General features: G+C 39.2%; 1 protein-coding gene across 1 annotated transcript; it reads left to right on the forward strand.

Annotated features, from left to right (window-relative positions):
* Positions 1-1,044: 1,044 nt before the first annotated feature.
* Positions 1,045-1,986, forward strand: LOC140498147 (olfactory receptor 1f45-like). The gene has a single exon (XM_072599434.1). The coding sequence runs from the start codon at positions 1,045-1,047 to the stop codon at positions 1,984-1,986; it is 942 nt and encodes a 313-aa protein (XP_072455535.1).
* Positions 1,987-16,261: the final 14,275 nt, after the last annotated feature.

Consider the following 16,261-nt stretch of genomic DNA (forward strand, 5'->3'; position numbering starts at 1 on the left):
TATTCTTATCTAGATTCTGAAGTATTTTTATTTGTAAAATGTTGGTCTGATTATGACATCTCAGTGGTCAATGAGCTCCATTAGCTCCATCTTTTGTCCAATGACCTTTCTATAGTATGAAATTCATTCTTTCACCTCTTGATCTAAACACAAAACAGTCTGAATGTGATAGAGCACAGAATCAGGTTTCAGCATACTGGTTTTAACGCTTTTTCTACTACTTCCTAGTTGGATGATTCCTGGTCCTTAATTTTTTATATATAAGATGAAAATTATGAAGGAGGTACTTCGTAGAGTAAGACATAATAATAACAAATATCCAAGATCAATAGTCAGTTATCAACTTTGGTTTCAGTTATTTGCCGCTACAAAGGAAGTTGCTATGAATTTTTTGGTTATCAACTAGACTTTAATTGTTGCCTTTGCCCAATATATGGATATATATTGGGGAAATATATTGGATATATACAAATGTATTGGATATATTCCCAATACTGAGATCTCTCAGATAAAGGACATGAACGGTTTAGTGAAATATCTTGAGTAATTCTGAATTGAAAATGAACACATTTGGGTCACTTCATTGGACAATTTGAATACATTTTTCTCTGCCAAAAAGGAATAACCATGCCTATCTTCCCACAAAACCAGCAGCAATGAGCATTGTTATCTTTTGTCATTTTTGCCAATTTCCAAAATATTCGTAATGAAAACTAAGAAACCTTTTCATTCACATTTCTATCATTATCAGTGATTTGAAGGATGTTTTCATGTGGTTATTTATGCTTTTCCATTCTTCTGAAAAATGTTTGTTTATCATTTTTCCACTTATTAATTGTTATTATGGGGCATCTTTTCTTGAATCTCTGGATATTTCCATCATAGTCATTTAGCTTTCATATTTTCTTCAACGCAAATATTTTTCCAATATCTTATATGTCTTTTAACACTTTCCACACAGATTTTAATGGAAAAAAATCTCAAATCAACTTTGGATGGGCTGTTTTTATTTCATTGTGTCCACACGTTTTTTCCAACAGACCCATGGAAGGGCAAAATCATTCAAGAATCACTGAATTCATCCTCCTGGGCCTTTCAGACCAGCCAGAGCAAAAGAGGATCCTGTTCTTTGTATTCTTACTTATGTATCTGATCTCAGGGCTGGGGAATTTGCTCATCATTCTGGCCATTAAGACAGACTCACGTCTCCACACCCCTATGTACTTCTTTCTTAGCAACTTGTCCCTGGTTGACTTTTGCCTTACTTCCACTACTGTCCCCAAGGTGCTGGTTAATTATATATCTGGGAACAAAGCAATTCTTTACATCAGCTGCTTGGCACAAGTATTCTTCTTCCTTTGGTTTGGGATGGTAGACAGTGTTCTTCTCACTGCCATGGCCTATGACCGCTATGTGGCTATCTGTGACCCACTACATTATTCCATGATCTTGACCTCAAGAGTCTGTGTCCTTCTGGTAGCAGCGTGCTGGTTCTGGGCTTGTGCTAATGCCCTGACACATACTGTTCTGCTGTCCCAACTCTCATTCTGTGGCCACACTGAAATCCATCATTTCTTCTGTGACCTCAATGTGGTGATCAGATTGGCCTGCTCAGATACCTTCATCAATGATTTGGTGATCTACACAATGGGAGGACTGACTGCTGTAATTCCATTCATTGGCATTCTAATCTCCTATATTCAAATTGTTATGGCTGTGCAGAGGATTCCATCAGCTCAAAAGAAACGGAAAGTTTTCTCTACCTGTGGCTCTCACCTCACTGTGGTCTGTCTCTACTATGGGACAATAATTGGAGTATACTTTAAGCCACCATCTGCCTACACAGGCCAACAGGACACAGCATCAGCCGTGATGTACACTGTGGTTGCCCCCATGCTGAACCCCTTCATCTACAGCCTAAGGAATAATGATATGAAAAGAGCTCTGAGGATGCTCTTCACCAGGATGCCAGGCCTCTCTTTGTGACTCTGAGACATCCTCCTGGACTTTCTCATGCTGCAATTTCACTACTGTGACAAAAGGTTTTTAATGAGTCTTCTGTGGCATAAGATTCAAACTGTTGACTCCCAACCTGCCCAAGAAACAGGCAATGTGATGGATAGAGCACGCAACCAGGTGTCAAAATGCATGGATCTACTTCTACCATTTCCTGGCTGTGTAACCCTGAGTTAACCTGGTCTTTAGTTTGCTTACTTATAGGGTAAAAGAACAGCTACTCATGTGGTATTTCATGTTGTTGTTCAGTTGTTTCAGTCACTTCTTTCCCCTTGTGAGCATATTTGGGCTTTTCTTGGCAAACATATTAGACTGGTTTGTCATTTCCTTCTCCAACAGCTTAAGACAAACAAAGGTTAAGTGACTTGCCCTGCATCACACAATTAGTAAAAGTCTTAGGTCAGAATTGAACTCAGTTATTCCTGACTCCAGGTCTGTGACTCAAATCATTGTAGCACTCAGCTGCTAGAGCTAGACAAAATAATAACAAAGTTAATTTAGAGGTTCAAATGATCCAAAATTTCAAAGAAAGTAATGTGGAAATAAAGAAGCACTCAAAGATTCTTAGTAAAATCATGAATTATTATGAGCATTCCGGAAAGCAATTTAAAATCGTGCAAATACAGTAATTAACACATCTTTGACCCATGGCTTCCAAAGCTAGTCTAATACTTTAAGGAAGTCATTGTATATGAAAACTTCCTATACAACAAAATATCAATTCTGTGGTAGCAAAGGCCTGAAAAGGAAGTAGCTTCCCATCACTAAGGGAATCTCTAAACAAACAGTTCTTTAAACAAAAAAATTATAGCTAACCATATAAAAGATGACTTTTTCTCATAAACAGGAAATGAAGTGAAAATCAATACATATCTGAAGCTTCATCTCAAACCTAGCAAATGGAAAATGATTACAAACATGTGAATAGTCAGTGTTGGAAGTGCTATGGAAAGAAAGGTATACTAACAGTCCATGGTACAGCTCTGAATTAACTCAAGCATGCTAGGCAGTGCTTTCGTCCATTTGAAGACTGAGAGACAATCTGTGCAAAGAGACAGAAATAGGAGATGGAGAGCAACTTGAGAGCAACATCAAAAAGGTCAGTTTGTTCTTATTGAAGAGTGGCTGAAAGGGAATGGTGTACAATAAATTTAAAGGCAAGATTGCAGTGAGACTGTGAAGGGCTTTATAAGTCAAATATATTTTATCCTATTTAGGATTAGGAAGCTACTAGAGATTATTGAACAAAAGAGCCATATGGTAACATTTGGGTTTTGAGATGATCATGCAGATATGATGGACATGCAAACAATAGATTGGAAAGGGAAGTAAATGGAGTCAGAAGAACAAAATGATGGTGGTTATCATAATAGTCCAAGATATTGTTAGACTGGTCTGTACTAGGGTGGTAGTTATCTCCAGCATCATTCAGGAGTACACGAGTAGTAGAGAAAAAAGGGAGTGCTGAGAGTAATTGAGGGTTGGGCAATGGATTTGCCCCCAGCCTGCAGTTTCCTATTCTATATATAATAGGGATGAGCTAATTGGAAGCCCATACATTATTGGATTAAGCAACACTCACAATTGGAATGGATATACACTATGGCTCCATCCTGAAAAATATGTGCTTTGCTAGGACAACACAGGCAACTCCTCATTGATACCCAGTGCTTGAGTTGTCTCAAATGTGATTGATGATTGTCAGGCAGAGGGACATAGAATCTTGTCAAGGAACTTTTTAGTAGTCTATGGGAATATTTAGGGAAACAGCTCTACCCTTTCTCTTTTGGCATTTTTTCCAAAGTTTTCTCTGCTTTGGCCTTCCAACAAGGTATGGTAGGAATTTCTCACTTACTCCTCTGCCGAGTGGCACTGATGACAAATAAAATTCTGACCAAAGTCGCAATAGGTCAACCTCTCCCCCTTGTGGAGTGTGATCAGTATGCAATCTAATAAAGTTGACAAAAGCTTCAGATGGGGCTGCTTCATGTGATAGAAGCTTCATGTGATAAAAGGGCCCCCTAGCACAAATGCACACGCACACTTATGCACATTCACTCACACACACACACACACACACACACACACACACACACACACACACACTTCCAAGTAAAGGTACCCTCTGAGTACTTCCTGGTGTCCTTGATCATTCAAGGATTTATATTTTCTAATGAAAAATCTTCTTATGGGCTTCTAAGCTGGAACTCAAAGGTGATGATAAAAGGGTGATTCTGACCACTCAGATTTGTTCTGCCTGCCAGATATGATGCACAAGAATATGTCTCTGAGCTGTCAGGAGGTTTGGGAAGCAGGTGCACATTACTTTTGCAGACACAAACTGAGAGCTCATATCCCCCCAAATAATCTTATGCTCATGATTAAACTATTTTCTCCGGCACAAAAACTGATGGACCACAAAAAAGCAGGTGGCATTGTGCCTGTCCTAGGCAATTATGTAGTATTGTAGCTGCTGACAGTGTGGTTGCAGAGTCACCAGCAGCAGAAACAGAGGTTGAAAGTGATAACGTTTAATATAAAATTTTGGAATAATCTCTTTGTTCTCTCTGAAGCAAACTCAGAGAATGCCTCTCCTATGTCAACAAAGCCAGCCAAGGCTGACTCTACATTCCTTAAGAGACCTTTAACCTAAGACACTATCTTGAATAATGGGACGTTTTCCATATCTTAATATTTATAGACATATACTATGTTATGGCATGTTAATGGTAAAGAAAATATAGACATCTTAGATTGTAATTTCTACTGAACTTTGTTTACCCTTTCCTATGTCAGTTATCTGTTTAGGGCAGGAAGCCTGCCACTCACTAGTGGTGGGATTTCCTTATCACCGAGACATATGTTTATCCAGCCTGGAATCCCAAGGCCTGACCAACATTGCTTTGTTAATTGTCCTGTCTTACTGAATTTACAATTTGCTCAATTAGGAGAGTTCCTTTCTCACGGCAAAATATATATAAGCCAGAAGATTTCTGCACTGGGTAGCCAGAACATTTCTGGCTCCATAATGCATTATGTTACTGTTGTCTTTAATAGGGAATTGATGAATTAATTAATTAAATCATAAAATGTATGCATTTAGTTTGTTGCCTTTTCTTAACAAAGTTTTCAGGTCAACCAAAGGGAAGAGTCACCAAAGTAGACACAGGAGAGGGACAGAAAGACAGACAGAAAAAGAAAGAGTGATAGAGACAGAGAAAGACAGAGACAGAAAGTGTCAGAGAGACTGAAACAGAGAGAGATAGACAGAGACAGAGGACAGAGACAGAAAACAGGAGGAGAGACGGGGACACAGAGAGAGGAAAATGAGGGAGGACAATGGAAGGAGAGTTTGCTAATGCTTCTAATAGTGCTTTAAATCTTGCAAAGTCTTTCACCTATATTATTTCACTTGACATTCGTAAAAGCCCTGTTAGGTAGATGCCATCATTATCCTAATTTTACAGATGAGGAGAGAGAGGCAGAGAAAAGCTAAGTGACTTATCCAGGATCACATATTTAGAAAGGTTCTTAAGTGAAATTCAAACTCAGATCATGATTTCATATCCGACATGATGTCCTCTGTTCTGTCTAGCTGACTTTTTGAATTGCAGAGTTTCTGAGCCACATACCAGCTACCCACAGGAAAAGTGCTTCTTAAACAGTACACTTATGAGAAGAAAAGCTCACCAGCAACACAATCATCCTATAACTGAAGAATAAAATTAATCATCCCCTGGGTTGGCCATGAGATGTGGACCTTCTGAGTTACTTGGACAGTGTAGATCTGAGGTGAATGCAAAATAAGCATTCAGAAATACCACAAAGTTCACATTACTATTTCTGGGGAGTATAGTGAATGAAAAGAGTCATTTGATATCTTTTATGTTTTCCCATATTTTCACACAATGACCTCATACAGAAGTCATTAGGTCTTTTAGAGATTTGTGGTGAGGGAGAAAAAAAGCACTATCCTATACTAAATATTAATATTATACATTGAATAGCTTTTCAAAAGGTTCTTTTTGTTCATGAGATTGTCCAGGATTTTCTCTGAGGGAAATGGCACAGAATCAGGGAGAAAGAAACCTGACTTCTGGTTTTGGCATCAGGTCTCTTAGGATTGAATGTGGCTCCTCTTGGAGAAGGAATCTCTTGTAAGCAGAAGCTGCCTGAGCTGTAGGATGCATATGGAAACAGGAAGCTTAGTTCAAATAATCTCTAGGGTTTTTTCCTTCTGACTTTTTATGATACAAGTTCTAACTTCAAGTATTCTTTGTTATAAAGCTCCTCCCAGGTTAATGTAATGCTAATGAGAGTTAAAGATCTTCCCCACCCATTAATGGGTCTAGTCATTAAGGGAAGGTTGATTAGTGGAGACTTTTTTTGTTAGAAGGCCCACACCTTCCTGTAATTTCTATTGAAGCACTTGGTCTGAGGGTCCTTCCCTCTGACTCTGAAAAGTGTATAAATACTCTGAGTGGAGGTTGTATTTTGGAGTTTACACATGAAAAGTCTTTGCTTGGCCAGAGAAGACTCTGGGGAACCACTAAAGATTGTCCTGGCTTTGTAAAGCCAGAGGTTGCTACTTCTCTCTCCAGTAACTATGTATGTATGTAATGATCAGACAGTTGTCTGTCTGTTAATCTGGGATGTATGTATTGCTAATACAGTTGAAAGTCCTGTCTGTTGATTTTTATTTCTATGTATTTTCTCTGAAATTCAGGGTGTTGACTTTTTCCCCTGAACTAAGTGTATGATATATGTGCTTGATTAAAGTAGATTATTTGGCAAGCCTAGAGGCCTGTATTGGGCTACCCGAGTCTTTCTTACCTGTCCAGGTCTTCGGCTGGCCACGCCGGATGCACGTATGAGAGAAAGGACGTTCCAGAGTCAAACAGGGGTTGAGCTTTATTACAGGGTTTCGGTTACAAGTGCAGGGGCTCTTCTTTCTTAGGACGAAGAGGGGGAGATTTCCTAAGAAGGCTAAGCTTAAGGGAATGGAAGTAGAAGTACAAGCGGGGAGAGAGGGGGAGGGGAGAGAGGAAAGAAAAGAAGCGGAGCCCTACTTTTCTCTTTGGCTCCACACGTGCTAAGAGAGCTTTTAGGCTTCCTCAATCCTACTTAATCTTCAGCCACACAGTTTGCATCTCAATACCGTGCTGTTAGGTAACTAGGTGTGCTCCAATCCGGGACGACCTCGAGGGCAGGGAGACTCCACCCATCAGGTATCTCCGGGGGAGAGGCGGAAATACCCGAGCTAGCCGAGCTAGCTCGGTCTGACCTTCTCGAACCCCCGCTGTTCATGGAGGGCCTCGTAAGACTCTAAGATTTAGAAGTCCCACTTTTACCTGCCCGAGACTGTCCACACGGAATTGAGCTTCCAGTCCCAACAATTATTGATCCCTTAAATGTTGCCTTTCCTTTAGAAAAGCAGATCTAAGAACCTGTACAGCAGACTCACCTATGTATGTCAGAGTCCTTGCTACTACATTTAGATATTCTGTATTCACTTCCGTCAGAGCAGCTAGGTGGTCTAGTGGATACAGCACTGGGCTTGGAATCTGGAATCATCTTCCCAAGTTGAAATCTGACCTCACACACTCACCAGCTATGTGACCTAGAGCATGTCACTTCACCCTGTTTGCTTCACTTCCTCATTTGTAAAATGAACTGGGGAAGCAAATGGCAAAACACTTCAGTAACTTTGCCAAGAAAACCCCAAATGGGGTTTCATTGAAGAACAACAAAAATTATTTTCCAACATTGAAATTACATGTATAAGGCTCTCTTCATACTCTTATATTATAAGGGCTGCAGTTCCTTCCAGCTCCAAAAATCTATGCTCTTGGTAATGAAGATGCCTGCAGCAATGAGTTTTCTGCATTGTAGGAAGTATAAATTTCTCACTTCTCTTTTAGAAGCAATGCATGAGGTGAGTGGAATGTTGACAATCTTTCCCCTTACTTTTCCAGAATTTTTGCAAGGCAGCACCAAGTTAAAAGAATACCAATTGTTATCCAATTATCACACTGGAATTTGAAGAATCTGGAGAAATCATGAGAGAGAAAAGATAGTGCTCCTCTGCTACAGAGGGATAGGTAGCTCAGTAGAGAGAACTTTGACTCTGAAGTCAGAAAAATAAGTTCATATTGGTCCTTAGACTCTCACTAACTGTATGTCACTTGGCAAGTCACTTAAACCTCTGTCTACTTCAGTTTCCCCAACTGTCAAAAGATGATAATTAATCATAGCACCTACTACTTAGGGTTATTGTGAGGCTCAAATACAACATTTTACAATGTATTGTGCACAGTAGTCATTATATAAATGTTTATCATTGTTGTTGTTTGCCATGACACCCATGTGAGGTGCTACATACACAGGTAAGAGGGACATGATATAGATTTTGAACAAAAAGATACTTGTCACTTCTAAGTCACCACAAAGCAAAATGGAATTGGAGGGAGTCTTCCTTGTAAAATGTAAGGGAATATTGTTGTTGTTTGTTCTTCAATCTTGGGGAAGACCAATGATGTCACAGGTGAAGTCTTGATTCCTTCAAGAATAGAATTTAAGTGAGGCAAAGTTGCACACTTGTCAGCCTCACTCTCTGCTCCAGAGTCATTGATGTCCAGTGACAAGACATAACTCGAGAAGACTGCTGATGGTGCAGGACGCAGTGAATGACTTCGGGATCTTCAATATCTAAGCACTCCACAGTGCCTGCTTCAATTGCCTGCATTGTCATTGGAACTAATTTTTCTCATCCTACTATTTCACCAAGGGAAGTCATCATATGCTGGGGGTAGACAATATGCCTAACTCACCAATAGGCTTGAGGCTTGTTAATTCCCCTCAAATTGCTTTGGCCCATCTGCCAAGATGTGTTGCCAGAGGGTGATTGCTGTAAATGCTACAGCTTCTTGGAACCACAGCTGAACGTTGGGTGCCAAGTGGATACCAAATGTAGATCAATAACCCTCACAGAGTGGTAAGGTCTCACATGAGAGGTGCTAGTCCTCCTACGTACTCCATATACCCCTATAAGGGAGTAATCTTTCTACTAGACCCCTGAGGGAACTCGAGTATGAGGCCTGGGACCAGAGAAACTTCAGAACAAGAAAAGAGGCATTCAATGGCAAGAGATTCATTTTAAGGTGTGATGCAGCCTAGCAGGAATTCTGTAAATAAAAGGATTCTAATCCTGTGGAAAGGAGAAATATTGCCAGTTTCTGGGAGATTAGGAGAACAAGAATCATGGATTATCAGTGGAAGGCAATGAAAAAGATCCATAGCAGAATACAAAAATTCTGAGTGCTGATAGAGTCATGAACTGCAAGGAAATCAAAGCTGCAAGGGTCATGAAAGGAGTCCAAGAGGGAACAGCAATATTGAGGAGCAAACCCCAAACATCCATGTGACTGAAGTTGTATAGGACTGTGGGGGAAAGACATTCACTGGTGGTAACATCATTTTCTTTGGACTACAATAGGAATTCTAAGACAACTGAATTTGGGGTCAGAGGACCTGGGACTGGATATTAGGTCTAATGCTTCCTAACTGGGTGATATTGGGGAAGTCTCTTAACCTGTCTATTCCTGTTTCCTCATGTATAAAATGAGGAGTTGGGACCAGATGACTAATAAGTCTCCTTCTAGACTCATATCTGTAATACTGTGATAATGTGTCATATGAGAACATTGGACACCATTGGACACCATCAGAAAGTATGTATTCTATGTCTGAAGGTCTCTCCCAGGGCTAATATCTTCTGTTCAATATTCTTCCAACTCTGGCGTTCTATGTTGCAAGATCTAAGCTCTGTTCCTTGGAGAACAATTGGAAACATGTGTGGTTTTGCACATTCCTGGAAGCACTGTTTTGTGAAAAATAAATTGAAAAGCTTAGGCCAAGCACTATCCAAAAGAGTGCTTGGTCCAAAGGGGTTAGAGTGAAGAACTGAAAATCATTCGGTGTTTCTCTCTAACAAGGGGCTCAGGGAATTGTGCTTCAGAGTCCAGGGAGTCCTTGTAAAAGCTCTGACAATAACCCCCTATGCTCATCCCAGGGCTCAGAGCAGATGCCTCCTCTCACACACACGATATCAGCTAAAGTCTCAAGCCCTCTTTCTCCTGGAAGGACCTACAACTTGTGAAAAAGGAACTAGGAGGGATAACAGGACTGGATTCCTCAGGAACTGAACAGAAAAGTTAGACCAAACACCCAACTAAGTGCATCTGCACACAGCACTTTCTCTTGATTTCAAGGGGAAAATCTCATACAAACTAATGTAAAGGGGAGTCTCAAAAACTTGTACCACTCCAGTCCATCTTTCTTTCAACTCAATTTCTTAGTTAAATTGATCTTACTAAAGCAAAGATCTGACTATGACATGTTGCCCCATCATCTCACTCCTCAATAAACTCCAATGGCTCCTGTCCTCCCCAGAATCAAACATGATATTCTCTGTTTGGCATTCAACCTTCCTAACATTCTTCGTACCTTTCTAGCCTTCTTCCATCGTATTCTCCTCTTTTCCCTTCCACATACACACATGTCCCAATGACACTGACCTCTTTGTTGTTTCTCCCACAACACACATCATTTCCGGATATCAAGTCTGCTCAGTGCCTTTCTCCCATGCCTCAATTTCTCTGTCTCATCTTTCCTTCCTGACTTCCTTCAAGTCCTGACTAAAATCCTACTTGCTGCAAGAAGCCTTTGCAGATCCCCATCAATGCTACCAGCTTCCCTCTGCAGATTATCTCCTAATCACGCTATACATAACTTGTTTGTGATTAGTTGTTTGCAGATTGTCTCCCCCACTAGATCGTGAGCTCCATGAAGGCAAGGAGTATCTTTCTTTCTCTTTGTAACTCCATCTCTTAGCACAGTGCTGGAGACATAGGCATTGCTTAATGAATATGTGTTGATTTTTGACTGACTTCATCTATGGTCAAGAGTAATTTTTATATATATTATATATGTGTGTGTTTGTGTATAATAGCCTTGGTTGTGAAACTCAAATCTCATTTAAGGAAACTCTCTTGTTAACCTACTGTTCACAGCCTAATGCCTCCTTCTCCTCTACTGACTCAGGGACCTGAACTATTATTTGATGAATATAATAAACTCCTGGAAGGCAGTTAGGTGACAAAATGCATGGAGAGAGAGCAAGGACTGGAGTCAGGAAGACTCCTCTTCTTGAGTTCAAACTTAGCCTCAAATATTTACTAGCTATGTAGGCAAGTTACTTAAAACAATTTACCTCAGTTTCCTCATTTGGACAATTAGCTGAAACAGAAAATAGTAAAGCAGTCTGGTAGCTTGGTCAACATGTGGGATACAGCAACCCTTACTCAATTAAACTCAGAGGCTTCTCAAGGTAGAAGGCAAAAAGGAATTTATTACAATCTCATGAGAAGTGACACTTCCCCCAAGACCATGGGTGGTGTCAGTAAAGGAGTTCACTTGAGTAAAGCATACTACAGCATTACATAGTCTTAACCCAGAAACTCACTAGCCTCTCTTCTTGGCTGGGAATCCACACATATAATCTAAGTGCGAGAATCTACCCCAGAGACAAAGAACATGGAAAGGATCATTGCTCATCAATGAGGGGTTTTGTTACCAAATATGGAACATAGGGGAAGAATGCTGATGTGGCATGACCAGAACTTTGGAGATTCTCCCCCATCCTGAAGCATTTTATTTGCCTAAGGTGGATACTTAGTTATTTTAGCTTTTGCAGGAAGGGTATGGGTATTGGAGAATTTATGCCTGAGGGGTCTTCACTTAATCTGATTTCACTCAATCCCTCTTTTTATTTTTATCCTTCTGAAGACCCCTCACACCACTCTCAGAAGGCTACCTCTGCTAAACCATCCTCCCTATCTTCTTCTCCACTATCTTCTATTGGTGTCCAGCCTTGACTCCTTAGGATCATGAGTCTAATCGACCCTTCAGCTTTAATTTCTGACCTAATCATCTTTGAAAGGGAATCTTGTACTAGTCTGATTATTAGTTGTATCATGCAAGGGAGACAAATTGGGAGGAATATAACTTCACTGATGGCGATGAACCCAAACCACAATAGCTGTTTCCACCAGCTATCTCTGTACCAGGACCACCAAGAAGTGTTAAATGGTGATGTCCAAGTCTGAACCAGAATGTGAGTCAATTTTCTAATGTTCCTAGTGATTTTTTTTAATGCCTTTCCATTGTCATCTATTTTCATGCAACAAATAGAGAGATTTATCCTCCCACAAACTCCCTTTTTTTCTTTATAAAAATTTCTGTTTCCACACCTAAATCCAATTAATAAATACCTCCTAACTTTATTTCCCCCATGAATTCTTTCCTTCATCCATCCCACATTATATGAACATAGGAAGGAAGCAAAGTTGACTGACACATTGACAAATTACAAGGGGGCAGTCCCCTTGTTATAAGCACAGATACAGAGATTCAAAATACAAAGGTAGATCAATGAATTATCCACTCAGAGGTTCCATCTCATGCAGCAGTCTGGGGAGGAACATCATCTGATGCAGTTTTCTGGGCTGGATGCCCCTTCAGGCCTTCTTCCGCAGAGCATGTTTGCATCTTCTTTCCTTTATCTTCTTGTAGAAATCCAGATGTCCACTCTCCTACAAAACTGACCTTAATATCATTTTAGATGACCAGTCCTAAGCTTTATACACTTATCACTCTTACAAAATCACAATTGGAACTTTGGTCAATTGTCATGTTTAAGAAATTCACGTTAGAACCCAGTTTTATATTTTACATTCCCCCGTCAGGAAGATGAGATTTCACTAAGGAGTCAATAACAGGCTCCAGTACTTATGTAATAAGTACAATAAACAATCATTTTTAATGCAGTACTTATCACATCATAAAACAATTCCAACTTCTGGTCATGTGATGCTTCTTTTAAAGCATTTACAATATAGTCCACAAACCATTTTTCTTTCAACATTAACCAACTGAGACAAAATAATAACTGTGAATGCTAACTTAACAAGCCCTTGACCTGATTGTCTCCACACTACTACTAAGAATTAATGGACTCTAACTTATTGCTGTTAAGTCTGAAATCCCAAACCTAATAGCTTAATTTTAGACTTAACCTCAGATATTCCTCTATCAACAATTTGATCTGGTATTAAGTTTATAAAACCTTTAATTACAGGAAATTGCCACTAGAAGTAGGGACATTGCAGGGAAACAATATCTCCCTAACTTCACGTCAGTTCCAGGCAGGAGCAGATTGTCAACTGGCATTCAACCAGGTTTAAAGTCTGCCAGTTGTCAGTGGGGAAATTGAGTCAGGAGAATCCTACCTCAGCCTAGGCTGAACAGCTGCTCTCCCAACCTTCCCATGAGATCACCTTTTTACAGTTCATACCAGCATCTCACAGGCTTGCTGGCATCATGGATCAGTGACTCAGAACGCCTTTCTTGCTATCCATACCTGGAGTTAGACTCAGAAGAACAGTCAGTTAATAGTCCCATAAAATCTTAAAATAGCAAGTTCCAGTAATCAGTTTCAGATATGACTATAATTTCACATTGGCCAAGGAACATCTTTTGAAGCAAGTCTTAAGTAGCTTACATGCCTTTCTATACATGCACTAGTTCCTGATTAAATAACAATCATAAAATCAAATTTACCATTAAAACCTTAAGTTATTGCTCTCATCAATTTGCACCTGTTTCCCAAACTATTCTGTCCCTTTCTAATTCTGCTCAAATCTAAAAGCATGAGCTCCACATATGATAAGTTCAAACACTAACTTCAACTTATGTTCATGAAATGAATTCAAATCAAAACAGAAACATTTAACTTTTCTCTCCAGGCAAAACATTACCAGAGGTTACCTCCCTCTAAGAAACTTAGACTGAAATTCTTTTCCCCAAACTAAAGATGTCTCTGATTTAGTCTCAGTAACTTGATTCAGTCAATAGTATTTACCCAATTGGTCTTTGTAACAAGTAGACTTTATTCCAAGTTGGGACCTTTGTCCATTATCCCCAAAGAGTTTTAGTCCCATTTGTCTAAGAGGCCCTGGAAAACCTCACCTTGTGCCATGTGAATTGGCTGTCTAGAGGCCCATAGAGGCATATCACTATGTCCTAGCCATCCAATTTTCCAGGTTACTGGCCACGAAGACCATGCGTGGAACCCCTAGATCACCTGAAGCTATCCCAGACTCCTTCCTCAGTCCCTCTGTAGATAAGATATAATTACAGTTAACTTTGAACAACATCACTTTTATACTTTGGCTTCATCTCCACCTTATAGCCAGACTCAGAAATAGTCAAGTGGGAAACTTTAAAAGAAGGGTTTCTTTACAAAGGGACACAATGGGGAAACTGAGCCAGAAGGATCCCAGCCCAGGCTGATTGGGTACACTGAGGCTTGTACATTAGATAGTAGGTTTCACTAATCAAAAATTTTATCAGAACTCACAACTTAAATTTTAAATTTGTCCTAAAAAGCAATCACTAGAGATTATTATCACCTAGACAAATTTCTGGTTTAGGAACTCCATATTCAGCTTACACTTTATATAGAGATAACAACTTTAACAAAGTGAAGGGTCACACCACTTGGATGATCATTTTAGATCCTTAAGATCTTAGGGGCCCCCAGGTGGGGCTGGGGCCACTTCTTTCCTTCTCTGAGCATCTTCAGTGCAGATTAGATCTTAAGAAGTCCTTCTGTAATTACTGAGCTTCCAAAGGAAAGGGAGATGGGGCCAGGAGGATTTCTCAAAATTTACCTCAGAGTTGCCTGGAGACATAAAATTCCTGGTCTCCCTTATCTTGTCTCTTATCTTCCAACCCCCACCCCCATAAAACCTGAAGTTATTATAACAAATTAGCTTACAAATATAAATTTGGTAGGTAGGCATTTCAAAAAATCATACAAAAGATTTTATAAAGCATTTCTTAATACAACAAATATTTTCCTCTCTTAAGAACAGTTTACAATTTATCACAACCCTCTTGACCCTAATTGACAAAAATTACAAGATCCAAAACCAAGGTCTTTTCACATTTGGCCATAGGCTTCCTTTTACATACTTTTGTAAATGCTTGATTCATAGCAAAAAACAATTTTAGTTAAAACTTCCTTCTTAACAGCAGAAATGAAATTTTTAACATACTTAATGCATCCTTAGATGGAACAGGTTTGAAAATCACACCCATATATAAAAAATATATATGTGTTTTTCCCCAAGGATTCTTTTTCTCGATAGGAATTCTACAACACATAAACTCTTACGCAGAATTCACAGCAGTTTTTTTAACCAATTCATCATTAATTTAACAATGCAATTTCTAATACATTTAGATTTACTTAAAAATTTAAAACTATTCAAGTTTACTTAAAACTTTAAATAAGTCATTACCCATTCAGCTGCACACATCTCCACATCACTTTACATCTCAGATAGCATCATCTCAAATTTGATTGAGCTATTAATTATATTAAATCAAGTTAAGTGATTTTTCTTTCTCTCTACTTAAAATACTTCCTCACACTTTCACTATTTACTGAAACCATCTGAAACTGACCCATCCAAAACTATTCAAACCTTCTTATCTACCATTCATATTTGCAATCAAAACTCTTATTCCTCTTTCCAAGTCTCTCAATCCCATTACAAACATTATCCAGTTCCTCCCCATCTTAACTATAACTGGCTGCATTGGATTCTCATTCTAGCTTAAACAAAGCAAAAGTTAGCTCTACCATTATATAGCAAAGATCAGCATTTTCACTGCTTATTTATAATCAAATATGTTTCAAATTACCAAATTTCTATCACATCCTTTTTAAAACTCCAATCTATAACAAACTCCAGATTTAAAAACTGTGTAAGAATTGTATTACATTGATGTTACATCTAACATATACCCATCCTTATGTTATGCACTTTACAATCATAAATGCCAAATAACAATATCTTTCTTCTGCTTAATCATGATACGAAGAGCATTCTCAGATGCTGCTTGTTATTCCTTGAAGATTGATTTTAACTTGAAATCATGTCAGACCTAAATTAGCAATCACTAATGATAAACATTTTAGCCCTCCTCTCTTTTTTTTTTACTCTACTTCCTTAAAGAGCTGAAAACCCATCTTCCAGCTCCCTTCGCACCTCCCAGGCCCAGAAAACCAGCTTTCCCAAGTAACTCAGACTGGGAGAGAGAGGGACAACCTCCCCTG

The sequence above is a fragment of the Notamacropus eugenii genome, chromosome 4 (assembly GCF_028372415.1).
Source record: "Notamacropus eugenii isolate mMacEug1 chromosome 4, mMacEug1.pri_v2, whole genome shotgun sequence".
Classification (NCBI taxonomy): domain Eukaryota; kingdom Metazoa; phylum Chordata; class Mammalia; order Diprotodontia; family Macropodidae; genus Notamacropus; species Notamacropus eugenii.